The sequence below is a fragment of the Salmo salar genome, chromosome ssa10 (genome assembly GCF_905237065.1).
Source record: "Salmo salar chromosome ssa10, Ssal_v3.1, whole genome shotgun sequence".
NCBI lineage: Eukaryota > Metazoa > Chordata > Actinopteri > Salmoniformes > Salmonidae > Salmo > Salmo salar.
In genome coordinates this window covers 78,153,236-78,166,852 of record NC_059451.1, presented here as the reverse complement: position 1 = coordinate 78,166,852, position 13,617 = coordinate 78,153,236, and the positions used below count along the sequence as shown (strand labels likewise).

At 42.3% G+C, this 13,617-nt stretch overlaps 1 protein-coding gene across 9 annotated transcripts in view; it reads left to right on the top strand.

Annotated features, from left to right (window-relative positions):
* The window catches only part of ptprz1a (protein tyrosine phosphatase receptor type Z1a), a 75,642-nt gene that overhangs the window by 29,269 nt on the left and 32,756 nt on the right, over positions 1-13,617 (top strand). For all 9 annotated transcript variants that reach the window (XM_014124572.2, XM_014124571.2, XM_014124570.2 and 6 more), the window contains 2 exons: positions 6,040-6,111; positions 13,272-13,451. In XM_014124572.2, coding sequence (XP_013980047.1) covers positions 6,040-6,111; positions 13,272-13,451 — 252 coding nt within the window. The remainder of the gene's footprint in view (positions 1-6,039; positions 6,112-13,271; positions 13,452-13,617) is intronic.

The window sequence follows — 13,617 nt, the reverse complement described above, 5'->3', positions numbered from 1 at the left end:
GTATCATGGGGGGATAAGATGCAGGAAATATTACTATGATGGGGGATTTATCAATAAATGGTGGGCAAACAGAAGAAGTTTATACGCTAAAAATAAAACTCCTGGAAATGGGGTCTGAGCTGGCAACCCTGAACTACCATAATTACAATCTGATTCCACGTTGAAAACAACTGGAAACTCGGAAATCTCTGACGTCCGACTTCAGTGCGTTCAAGACAACTGGGAACTTGGAAAAAAACGAGCTCCGACTGGGGAAAATTGTTTTGAACGGTCATCCAACTCGGAATTTCACCTAGAGACCTCGGGCCTCTTCTAGAGATCCGACCTTCGGACCTGAAGATCACTGACATCATGATTTGACCTCATATTTTTTGAGTTCCCAGTTGTCTTGAATGCACCATAAGTCAGTTGAGTGAACGATCATCTTTGGTCTGACAGACGCTTACGTGACAACCAGAATGCATTGTGCAAACATGGTGCCACATATAGCTGGAAAATAGCTTAGCATTAGCTCATCATAATCAGTACAACCTTCAAAAACGTATTTTACACACATCCTATGTGTCCATTAAAATCTATGCAGGAATCAGAATGCATTATTTGTCAGCAGTACTTGAAAACATGTGAATAAAACAGTAAAATACATTATGCTCCATGCATACATACAGTGGGGAGAACAAGTATTTGATACACTGCCGATTTTGCAGGTTTTCCTACTTACAAAGCATGTAGAGGTCTGTAATTTTTATCATAGGTACACTTCAACTGTGAGAGACGGAAAAAAATCCAGAAAATCACATTGTATGATTTTTAAGTAATTAATTTGCATTTTATTGCATGACATAAGTATTTGATACATCAGAAAAGCAGAACTTAATATTTGGTACAGAAATCTTTGTTTGCAATTACAGAGATCATACGTTTCCTGTAGTTCTTGACAAGGTTTGCACACACTGCATCAGGGATTTAGGCCCACTCCTCCGTACAGACCTTCTCCAGATCCTTCAGGTTTCGGGGCTGTCGCTGGGCAATACGGACATTCAGCTCCCTCCAAAGATTTTCTATTGGGTTCAGGTCTGGAGACTGGCTAGGCCATTGCAGGACCTTGAGATGATTCTTATGGAGCCACTCCTTAGTTGCCCTGGCTGTGTGTTTCGGGTCGTTGTCATGCTGGAAGACCCAGCCACGACCCATCTTCGATGCTCTTACTGAGGGAAGGAGGTTGTTGGCCAAGATCTCGCGATACATGGCCCCATCCATCCTCCCCTCAATACGGTGCAGTCGTCCTGTCCCCTTTGCAGAAAAGCATCCCCAAAGAATGATGTTTCCACCTCCATGCTTCACGGTTGGGATGGTGTTCTTGGGGTTGTACTCATCCTTCTTCTTCCTCCAAACACGGCGAGTGGAGTTTAGACTAAAAAGCTCTATTTTTGTCTCATCAGACCACATGACCATCTCCCATTCCTCCTCTGCATCATCCAGATGGTCATTGGCAAACTTCAGACGGGCCTGGACATGCGCTGGCTTGAGCAGGGGGACCTTGCGTCGCTGCAGGATTTTAATCCATGACGGCGTAGTGTGTTACTAATGGTTTTCTTTGAGACTGTGGTCCCAGCTCTCTTCAGGTCATTGACCAGGTCCTGCCGTGTAGTTCTGGGCTGATCCCTCACCTTCCTCATGATCATTGATGCCCCACAAGGTGAGATCTTGCATGGAGCCCCAGACCGAGGGTGATTGACCATCATCTTGAACTTCTTCTATTTTCTAATAATTGCGCCAACAGTTGTTGCCTTCTCATCAAGCTGCTTACCTATTGTCCTGTAGCCCATCCCAGCCTTGTGCAGGTCTACAATTCTATCCCTGATGTCCTTACACAGCTCTTTGGTCTTGAATTGTGGAGAGGTTGGAGTCTGTTTGATTGAGTGTGTGGACAGGTGTCTTTTATACAGGTAACGAGTTCAAACAGGTGCAGTTAACCTCTCTAGGGTAGGTGGCACCAAATCACAAAACATTAGATTATGTCAGCAGAGTACCCAGCCAGAAATAATCCGACACCCATTTTTCAAGCTAGCATATAATGTCACATAAACCCAAACCACAGCTAAATGCAGCACTAACCTTTGATGATCTTCATCAGATGACAACCCTAGGACATTATGTTATACAATACATGCATGTTTTGTTCAATCAAGTTCATATTTATATCAAAAACCAGCTTTTTACATTAGCACGTGACTAGCATGTGACTAGCATTCCCACCGAACACTGCCGGTGAATTTACTAAATTACTCACGATAAACGTTCACAAAAAGCATAACAATTATTTTAAGAATTATAGATACAGAACTCCTCTATGCACTCGATATGTCCGATTTTAAAATAGCTTTTTGGTGAAAGCACATTTTGCAATATTCTCAGTAGATAGCCCGGCATCACAGGGCTAGCTATTTAGACACCCAGCAAGTTTAGCACTCACCAAAGTCAGCTTTACTATAAGAAAAATGTTATTACCTTTGGTGTTCTTCGTCAGAATGCACTCCCAGGACTTCTACTTCAATAACAAATGTTGGTTTGGTTCAAAATAATCCATAGTTATATCCAAACAGCGGCGTTTTGTTCGTGCGTTCAAGACACTATCCGAAAGGGTAAATAAGGGTGACGAGCATGGCGCAATTCGTGACAAAAAAATTCTAAATATTCCATTACCGTACTTCGAAGCATGTCAACCGCTGTTTAAAATCAATTTTTATGCCATTTTTCTCATAAAAAAGCGATAATATTCTGACCGGGAATCTGCGTTTAGGTAAACAGACGAAAGAAAATAAAGCATTCGGTCGACTCGGGCACGCGCCTAAGCCCATAGTACTCTGATCGGCCACTTGCCAAAAGCGATAATGTGTTTCAGCCAGAGGCTGCCTCGATATCGTTCAGCTTTTTCCCGGGCTCTGAGAGCCTATGGGAGCCGTAGGAAGTGTCACGTTAGAGCAAAGATCCTCAGTCTTCAATAAATAGAGTCCAGATGAAACACAACTTGTCAGACAGTCCACTTCCTGCATGGAATCTTCTCAGGTTTTGGCCTGCCATTTGAGTTCTGTTATACTCACAGACACCATTCAAACAGTTTTAGAAACTTTAGGGTGTTTTCTATCCAAAGCCAATGATTATATGCATATTCTAGTTACTGGGCAGGAGTAGTAACCAGATTAAATCGGGTACGTTTTTTATCCGGCCGTGTCAATACTGCCCCCTAGCCCTAACAGGTTAATACAGGTAATGAGTGGAGAACAGGAGGGCTTCTTAAAGAAAAACTAACAGGTCTGTGAGAGCCGGAATTCTTACTGCTTGGTAGGTGATCAAATACTTATGTCATGCAATAAAATGTAAATTAATTACTTAAAAATCATACAATGTGATTTTCTGGATTTTTGTTTTAGATTCCGTCTCTCACAGTTGAAGTGTACCTATGATATAAATTACAGACCTCTACATGCTTTGTAAGTAGGAAAACCTGCAAAATCGGCAGTGTATCAAATACTTGTTCTCCCCACTGTACATACATACATATGCTACAGTAGAAACGACAACACGATATACATAAAATAAGGCACTTACTTTGATAGGAACGCACACATGTCCAAAGTTATTATTTGTAAGGAAAACAACAATGAAGGCAATGCGGGCACCAGACAGAAAATGTGTCAAGGGGAAGGCCTGTTCTGACTAGAAATGCACAATGTCTTCATATTTGATCTGGCGAAACATTGGGGAAGTGCTTGGGCTCTCGTTGAAGAGAGAAGTTTGTCCAAGAGAGAGTTTGTCCGGCTCAGTAATCCTCAAACATAAATTGTCCGCAACAGTGAAATGGGCAACTTCTATGTGATTTAATTAGGAGACGGAACACACCTCAATTCAAACTGTTGTTAGAAAATAAAACTTGTTCGAAAATAATTTGAAATTGACAAGTTGAAGCATTTTCTATAGATAATTAGCAGGCAGCGTGCCTTGGTTTAAGGGCAGCGCAGGTTAACTGTGCTGTTGGGTAACAATCACATTTTGGAACAGTGAGTGCATTCTGACATCACGCGCATAATAAAACTGACATTGGGGCCAACTGTTACTGATATTTGGACCTCACACGTGAAAAGGTTAACATGATTTTAAATTACTACCTCATCTCTATACCCCACACATACAATTATCTGTAAGGTCCCTGAGTCGAGCAGTACATTTTAAACACAGATTCAACCACAAAGACCAGGGAGGTTTTGCAATGCCTCGCAAAGAAGGGCACCTATTAGTAGATGGGTAAAAAAAGCAAACATTGAATATCCCTTTGAACATGGTGAAGTTATTAATTACACTTTTGATGGTGTATCAATACAGCCAGTTACTACAAAGATACAGGCGTCCTTTCTAACTCATTTGCCGGAGAGGAAGGAAACTGCTTAGGGATTTCACCATGAGGCCAACGGTGACTTTAAAACAGTTACTGTCACGTCCTGACCAAAATAAGTTGTTATTTTCTATGGTAGAGTGGTCAGGGCGTGACAGGGGGTGTTTTTGTGTTTGTTCTATGTTCTCTATTTCAATGTTGGATTTCTAGTTTGTCTATATCTAGGTTGGGGTTTATTGGGTTGACCTTCAATTGGAGGCAGCTGTTCCTCGTTGCCTCTAATTGGAGGTCATATTTAGTAGGGGTGTTTTTTTTCCTGTTGTTTGTGGGTAGTTGTTTCCTGTTTAGTGTATGTTCACCTGACAGAACTGTTGACGGTCGTTTTTTGTTATTTTGTTATAGTGTTTCATTAAAGTTAAATATGAGCACTTCACACGCCGCGCCTTGGTCCCCTTTGTACGACCCGCGTTAAAATTACAGAGTTTAATATTGTGGATACTCCACAATATTAACCTAAATGACAGAGTGATAAGAAGGAAGCCTGTACCGAATACAAATATTGCAAAACATGCATGCTGTTTGCAATAAGGCACTCAAATAAAACAGCAAAAAATTAAGAAATTAACTTTATGTCCTGAATACAAAGTGTTATGTTTGGGGCAAATCCAACACAACACATCACTGAGTACCACTCTTCATATTTTCAAGCCTGGTGATGTCTGCATCTTGTTATGGGTATGCTTGTCATCGGCAAGAACTAGAGAGTTTTTATAGGATAAAGAACTGAAAAATCCTAGAGGAAGATCTGGTTCAGTCTGCTTTCCAACAGACATGGAGACAAATTCACCTTTCAGCAGGACAATAACCTAAAACACAAGGCCAAATATACCAAAACGACATTGAATGTTCCTGAGTGGCCTAGTTACAGTTTTTACTTAAATCGGCTTGAAAATCTATGGCAAGACTTAATAAAGTCTGTCTAGCAAGGATCAACAATGAATTTGACAGAGCTTGAAGAATAAAAAAAATATGTATTAGTGTTTTATTTTTCATGATATTTTTACAAATGTTAGAATTTATCTTCCAATTTGAGATTTTAGTTTTTTGTGTAGATCTTTGACAACAAATTACAATTAAATCAATGTTAATCCTACCTTGTAACACAACATGTTATGGAATAAGTCAAGGGGTGTGAATACCTTCTGATGGCACTGTAAATCTTACTCATTATTCTCAAAATTGAGCAAATTTCTTCAGACGGAAAAGATAACAGATTGTTTTTATTGTACAATCTCAGACCTCCCTCTTTTGCTGATATTTTCTCATATATAACTCTAAATGAGTGGTCCTCAATGTTGCACTGCACATAATGGCCTACAAGCAATATTGTTATGTGTAATAACACATTATTATTTGTTTTTTGCCATGATCTTTTGGAATGAGGGTATCGTGAGTTGATCTTTTAAAGTGACATGGATGTCTTTCAGTTCTCAAATAAAAACAGACCAACTCAATAGGATTTAGAGGCTGTGTGAACGTATAATAATTCTGGTGCCATGATAAGAATAATCCAGGCTGATTTAATCAAATTACATATTTGGACGTAAACAGAGCTGTTTTTGTGAGCTATTTTCTTTCTGTTGCAGCTGAGCTGGTGCAAGGATACGGATACCGGGCCCAGCGCAAATTCTCAGAAGACATCGACTGGTCCTATGCGGGTAAGTGTGTAGGGGACCAGACGACTTTGGTTAAATGTTCTACGTCTATCTCAGTAGGATACATTTGGATAAATTATTGATATATTGAAGCTAAGTGATTTTGAAGCATTGTAATACCAAAGACCAGCTGAAGTGCTAACATGTAAACTGAATGGGTTCCTCACTAGCCATGAATCCACAGGTGGTCAGGAGTGGAGTGGCACTCTGGTGGAGATAAGACTTTGATGTCTGCTGGACTGCCACAATGTGTCCTCAAAGCTCCTCTTATGAGGTGTGTGTGTGTGTGTGTGTGTTGGTGTGTGTGAATGCGTGCACCCGCGGGTGTGCAGGTGCGCGGGCACACAGTGAGTATGTGATCGATAAGTAGTGTGCTTCAAAGAGATGACTGGGAAACGCTAGTATTTTGAGCTGGTAGTGACAGACAATGTCAGACTTTCAGTCATAGACTAAAAGTTGCTTGTGACTTGCGTACCATGTATCCACGCGTAATGTGTGTGTGCGTAATGTAATAACAGATAACCACAGAGATTGTCTAGTCTGTGCATGTGTAAAATATCAGAAAGGATTAACTTTGTCTTTATCTGTTTGACTCATCCTTTAACAGAGCTGTTATGGTTTCCAATAAACCTATTAGACTAGACTGGTCTTGCCTTAGACTAGACTGTTCTGACTGGTTAGAGAAAAATGGAGTAGCCTAGTCACGAAGCTTGTTCTCCTCACGAAGCTTGTACCTTGGAGTAGACTGGGATTTTCTAAGGAATGGCCACTCCTGGCATCTCTATATCAGCCATTTTTTGAGAGGAAGAACAAAGGTGTGTGTGTGCATGTGTGGCAGAGATCTAAAGAGTAGGCCATTTGCAGAATATACTCTTCGGCAATAATTCTGTTTACAATGCAGGTCATAATGAATAGCTTGGTTTCATGAATATCTTCTGAAACGGGGACGCCAAAGAGACCTGGGAATTAATGTCCTATTTGAAAATATAATTTGAGAAAACATTCACGCATTCTCCCCCCTTCTCTTGAAGATCATCTGAACCCATTCCAATTTCCCCCCATGGTCTCATTCTGAGATTTGCATTTGAATACGTATCCCCTTAGAAATTCATTTGATCTTCATGAATTCGCCTGACGTTTGGCAATGCGTGTGGAGAGAGATCAACAAGGAAATGGATTGGTTATCATTGGGGGTCATTTGGAGCCTCGTTCCAATGGTAAATGGCATGGCCTTCTCTCTCCCCTTTACTCCATAACCACTGGTTGGGGAAAAGAGTAGACAAGTTTCAACTGAAATGTTTTCAGTTAAGAATTGGCCTATGCTTAGGTTATCAGATGGGGAGATGAGAAAGGAAGACTTATTTACACTGAAGTTCTAGTTCAGAATATGGCCCGCAATCTCTTTTCAACTAATGTTGACAACATCCAAATACACACAATATTGTAACACAAGCTGTTAAACAGTGCAAGAGTTACAGTGTATTGGCGTAGCCTCATTTGACAGAGGGTTACATACAAATGCATACACACACACACACACACACACACACACACACACACACACACACACACACACACACACACACACACACACACACACACACACACACACACACACACACACAACACTAGGGACTCTCTTCTCAGGGTCTATTCCTTTATTTCTTTTTTCAGCCATGGAGAATTCCCTGGTGGTGAGAGAATTCCCTGTGTTAGGCTCTGGGACCCATATTTGAAAGTAGGGCACATTCAGCTCCTGGTTTGGAGCGGCTGTTTAGCCTAGCTTGTCTGATCTGTGTTGGATGAGACATGACATGGGTTATGACTAGCCAATACAGCATAGAATGTATGATGTGTAGTAAAAATGTATGTATTTCTCTTCAATTCAACATTGACTTTGATACAGTTTGTATTATTAGCATGTTTATATGTTATACAGTTGCCAAACAGTCAATAATACAGCATATTCTACAAAATAGATGCATCATTTGGCATGGAAATGTACCATGCATATTTACTATGACCCTCAGGCAGTAGCACACAAATATCACCCCCCCCCCATATCTCTCTGCCAATCTTTGCTTTCACTAGACATGACAAGAAAAAATATTTTCTCTTTCCCCCCTTGCACCCCTCTCTCCACCCCTTGCTGTCTTTGTGTTCTCCTCTCTTCCCTCTCACCTCTCTCTCTCTCTCTCTCACTCCCCCTCTTCTTCTCACTGTCTAGTCTACCCCTACCCCTTTCCCAACGCTCTCTCTCCGTCTTCCCTTTGCTCCCTCTCTATCTCTTTACCACACCACCTTCCCATACCTCCCCTTTCGCCTCTGTCGGCGTCACAACAAACTGAATCTGGGTGACACATGGGGAGACTGGCACAACAATGGGGACATTATTGGGTGAGGGCACAGACATGTGGGCACAGGCAGCCAGGCGGGGGGACAACCTGTATTCCGACTGCCAATGCCACCCTAACATGCCCCTGTCCCTCCCCAACTTCCCTGTCCTCAATAACCTCCCCCATCTATAGGCCTATTGTATAACTAGCATAAACAGAAAAACAGCCCTGGTCCAATGGCCCTATGGACGCTATACTTACCCTGTGCTTCAGAAAGTTTATGTTGGAGGCTTGAAGATATATTAGAAATAGAAAAGCAGTTGATAGAGTTCAACGTTCAGATAAACTTGTTCATCCCCCATACACACACACAGACACACAGACACACACACACACACACACACACACACACACACACACACACACACACACACACACACACACACACACACACACACACTATATTGCTTGTTGCTTATTCATATTGCAATGACTATTTAGTCACAGCATTGTGTTGTATTTTGAATCCTTGTGATGTGCTCTTGTATTGGGTCCAATTGTTTTTGTTCAGGCACAATATAGAAGCTCATGAGAGTTAAACAACCATTCTGCATGGTGGGCCCTCCCAGCCAAAGGGCTTGGAATGGTGCTTTGTGGTTGTGTGAGCTTGTTTGTGATAATGCAGGTTTGTGTGTGTGTGTGTGTGTGTGTGTGTGTGTGTGTGTGTGTGTGTGTGTGTGTGTGTGTGTGTGTGTGTGTGTGTGTGTGTGTGTGTGTGTGTTTGTGATTTTATTGGATAATCTGCATTGTGTGTATGTGCTATCATAATGCAGGTGTGTGTGTGTGCTTCCATTTGATAATCTGCATGTGCGTGTACGCTCTTGCGGTTGTGTGTGTGGAAGGGATTCTCTTTTGCTGTGCGTGCCTTTTGAGCGACGCATCCCTTCAACCCTGATCTTTCTTATCCTAACACCATAATAGACAGGCTCCTCTGACATACCTTTATGTGGATCCAAACACTGTACAATACAGTACCATCATTATCACCGCTAAATGAATGGTCTATTACCTCTCTTAGAAAGGGAAGAATGGTATCTATACCAAGCATTTATCCTAATGCATCTGAGCTCAATTTGGAGTGTCATAGCAAGGGGTGTGAATACTTATGTAAATTAGCTATTTCTGTATTTAATTTTCAGTACATTTGCAAAAAATTCTAAAAACATGTTTTCACTTTGGATTCTTCCAATGCACCAGCTTTTTTTTTGCACGCGCCCAAAAACACACACATAACAATATTATTATGTGAAATATTATTACACACACACATACAGGTAACTACCAAAATAAAGGAAACACCAACATAAAAGTTCTTAATAGAGCGGTGGGCCATCAAGAGCCACCAGAACAGCCTCAATTTGCCTTGTCATAGATTTTTACAAGTGTCTGAAACTCTATTGGAAGATTCGACACCATTCTTCCATGAAAAATGCTGCTTTGAGACCTCTCCTTCAAATTCACTGATTCATCTCTTCTAGCCATAGTAGCCAAAATAATAGGCAACTGGGCATTTTTATACATGGCCCTAAGCATGATGTGATGTTAATTGCTTAATTAACTCAGGAACCAGTACCACACCTGTGTGGAAGCACCTGTTGGTAGAGCATGGTGTTTGCAACGCCAGGGTTGTGGGTTCGATTCCCACGGGGGGCCAGCACAGAAAGAAAAAATGTATGAAATGTATGCATTCACTACTGTAAGTCGCTCTGGATAAGAGCGTCTGCTAAATGACTAAAATGTAAAATGTATACGTTGTATCCCTCATTTACTCAAGGGTTTCCTTTATTTTGGCATTTACCTGTATATAATAAATACGGTTGTAACGAAATTTTCATATCAACAAATTGAAATGACTGAAAAATGTTGATCAAAGCGTCAAAAAAGTATGTCATCAAAATGAAATTCTAGCTTGATAAATCATTCAAAGGGATTTTGTCCATTTTCATGTTCGTTCAACGGTAGCCTAACCCGCAAAAACCATCAGAACCATTGAGAAAAAATTTGATAACTAAGATTTTTAAATTTGGCTTTTCATAAATGCTTTTTTTATACGATTATCACAGGGTAAGCACACCAGCAGTTACAATTGCCCACAACAGATAGATGATGAAGAATATACTGTTGCATCATATCCCCTCTGCTGTGTGTGTGGAGCCATTGACATGCTAATGAGCTGACCCAGAACTCAGAATGACCTCATTCAGCCTCATTGTCTTCTGGCTCAGATGGGTCTCTACAGTATGTGGGCCCCAGGACTAAAATTCAGTTAGAAATTGTAACGAGTAATAGTAGTAGTAGTATGTGTGTGTGTGTATTTACATGCTCACAGTATATAGCCTAAGCAATGCATCTCAAATCTATCTGCTGGAAACTTCAAGGCAAGTGAAATAAACACTACCCATACTCACTGTCACTGATGTTTTAGCCAGCTTTTGTTGTTGTCTATGTAATGTGAGACAGGTGTTGGCTAAAACAGAAACAGACTGGCAACCAGGTTTGATAGGATGAGTTCGGTTACAGGAGAAGCATTGAAACAAAACTCAGGAAGGCAATTTAGGCCTCCCATGCGACCAATACACTGAAAATGATACTGCCAGCCCCTTAGTTGACTCCAGTTAAACTGAAAAATGTACAGCAATGAATGAGCAGGAGGAAATGTTGGAATGAAAGCATGACATTAAATTGTTCTATCGTGTGGAATAGGCACATCAGCTCCATGCACAGCCCCATATCCACCCTTTGCCATAAGCACTTCATGTAGATTGGACTTGATTGAACTACTCATCATATCACCCAACCCATGATTACTTGAATCAGGCATTATGCACCAATATTACATTTTTGGCCGATACCGATATTTTCCTTGTAAAAAAAATACAATAACGATACCGATAACCGATATTTTAAATTTTTGCTGCCTTTTAACTGCCATTCTAGTACAGTTAAATAGTTAACACACACACATGGACGCTATCAGGGCACAAGGCGAGACCCAGATGCAGACACAGGAGGCAGATGGTTGGAGTCTTAGATGTTTATTGATCCAAATAGGGGAAGGCAAGAGAATGGTCGTGGACAGGCAAAAGGTAAAAAAAAACAGTTCAGAGTCCAGGAGGTACAGAGTGGTAGGCAGGCTCGAGGTCAAGGCAGGCAGAATGGTCAGGCAGGCGGGTACAGAGTCCAGAAACAGGCAAGGGTCAAAACTGGGAGGACTAGCAAAAAGAGAATAGAAAAGGCAGGAGCACGGGAAAAACACGCTGGTTGACTTGGACATACAAGACGAACTGGCACAGAGAGACAGGAAACACAGGGATAAATACACTGGGGAAAACTATCGACACCTGCAGACAATCACAAGGCCAGGTGAAACCAATCAGGGTGTGACAGTATACCCCCCCCCCCGGATGCATAACTGGCTGACCGGGGTGCCGGTGGTGAAAATCGGCGATGAGGGCCGGGTCCAGGATGTCTTTAGCAGGGACCCAGCACCTCTCCTCCGTGCCATAACCCTCCCAGTCAACCAGGTACTGGAAACCCCTGCCCCCTGGTCGAACCCTCAGGAGGCGTCTCACCATATACACTGGCTGGCCATCGATGACCCGGGGGGAGGGATGGGCCTAGAAACAGAAGACAAAGGACTGTGAGACACATGGAAGGTAGGGTGAATACGGAGGGTACGGGGTAACACAAGAAGGACAGCAGTGGAACTATGGACTCCAGAGATGGGAAAAGGACCAATGAAACTGGGGGACAGTTTGCGGGACTCCACCCGAAGGGGCAGGTCCCGAGTGGAAAGCCATACCCTCTGCCCAATGCGATAGTGGGGAGCTGGGGTCCGACGACGGTCCGCTTGTCGACAATACCTGGAGTTGGTCTTGAGAATTGCCGCCCAAGCTCTTCTCCAGGTACGTCGACAGCGGCGGACAAACATCTGGGCCGAAGATATGCTGACCTCCTGCTCTTGTTCCCTGGAAGAGTGGAGGTTGATACCCCAAATTACTGTGTAACTCCGGTAGGGCAACATCTGAAAAATAGCGCACTTGGTAGTGTGTACCATTGCTCGACCAGTCGGCGAAAGCCAACATCACCCACAACAGAGAACGGTTGATTGTCAAGGGCAATGAATTCCATTATCTTGACTTTAATGGATTTCACCTTTGAGTTGTCTCGCTGAAATGTTCTTACTCTTTCAAATGACTGCTCGACTTGTTGACTGCTTGATCCACACAGTAGACATTGTGGGCGTCATTATGTCATGTTCCTACGTTATATAGGTATGCACGGTAGCTTTGAAATCGTTTTTTAACATCGGCGTTAAACTAGACATCGGCCGATACCGATGTTGGCATTTTTAGCTAATATCGGCCGATTCCGATATGTTCACTGATATATCGTGCATCCCTAGGTATTAGTGCTGGGATAAAAAAAAAGAATATTTATCACACCCTGGGGATCCCCCAGGAATGGCTTGAGAAATTCCACAGTTCTGCATGTTACACCCCAGTGATATCCTGTCAAAGCAGACACACCTGAAGGTGATTAGCTCGTTAGCTCCCCGCAGGAGCACACCTGCAATCAGTTGGCCACTAATTAGAGAGGAAGAAACCAGAGTACACTTCCGGGAAAAGGGAAAACAACTGAGTTATGTTTTGAAATGGAAAATGGCATGTACAATTTTGGGGCAAAGGAATGTAGCTGACGCACCACCAATATGTTAGCTATCTATCTCTACCATACATTAAACACATTTCAACTCTCTTTTGGCAGGGACTCTCAACCAAAACAACTGGGCCAAGAAGTACCCATCATGTAACAATGCCAGACAGTCGCCCATCAACATCGAGGAGGAGCTGACACAGGTCAAAGTTCAGTTCCAAAAGCTGAAGTTCGAGGGCTGGGAGGAAGCAATGTCTGATGGGACCACCATCAAGAACGACGGCAAGACAGGTATGCGCTCTCACATCCCCATAAGTCATCACCATAAAAACAGCATTACAGCAGCCAGCAATGAAACTGTAAAGCCAAAGTAATACAGTAAAACAGTCCTATCTGCAACCAGCCATTCAGTCACCTATTCAGTATCCACTGCCTGTGGGTAGAAACTGTCTCAGAG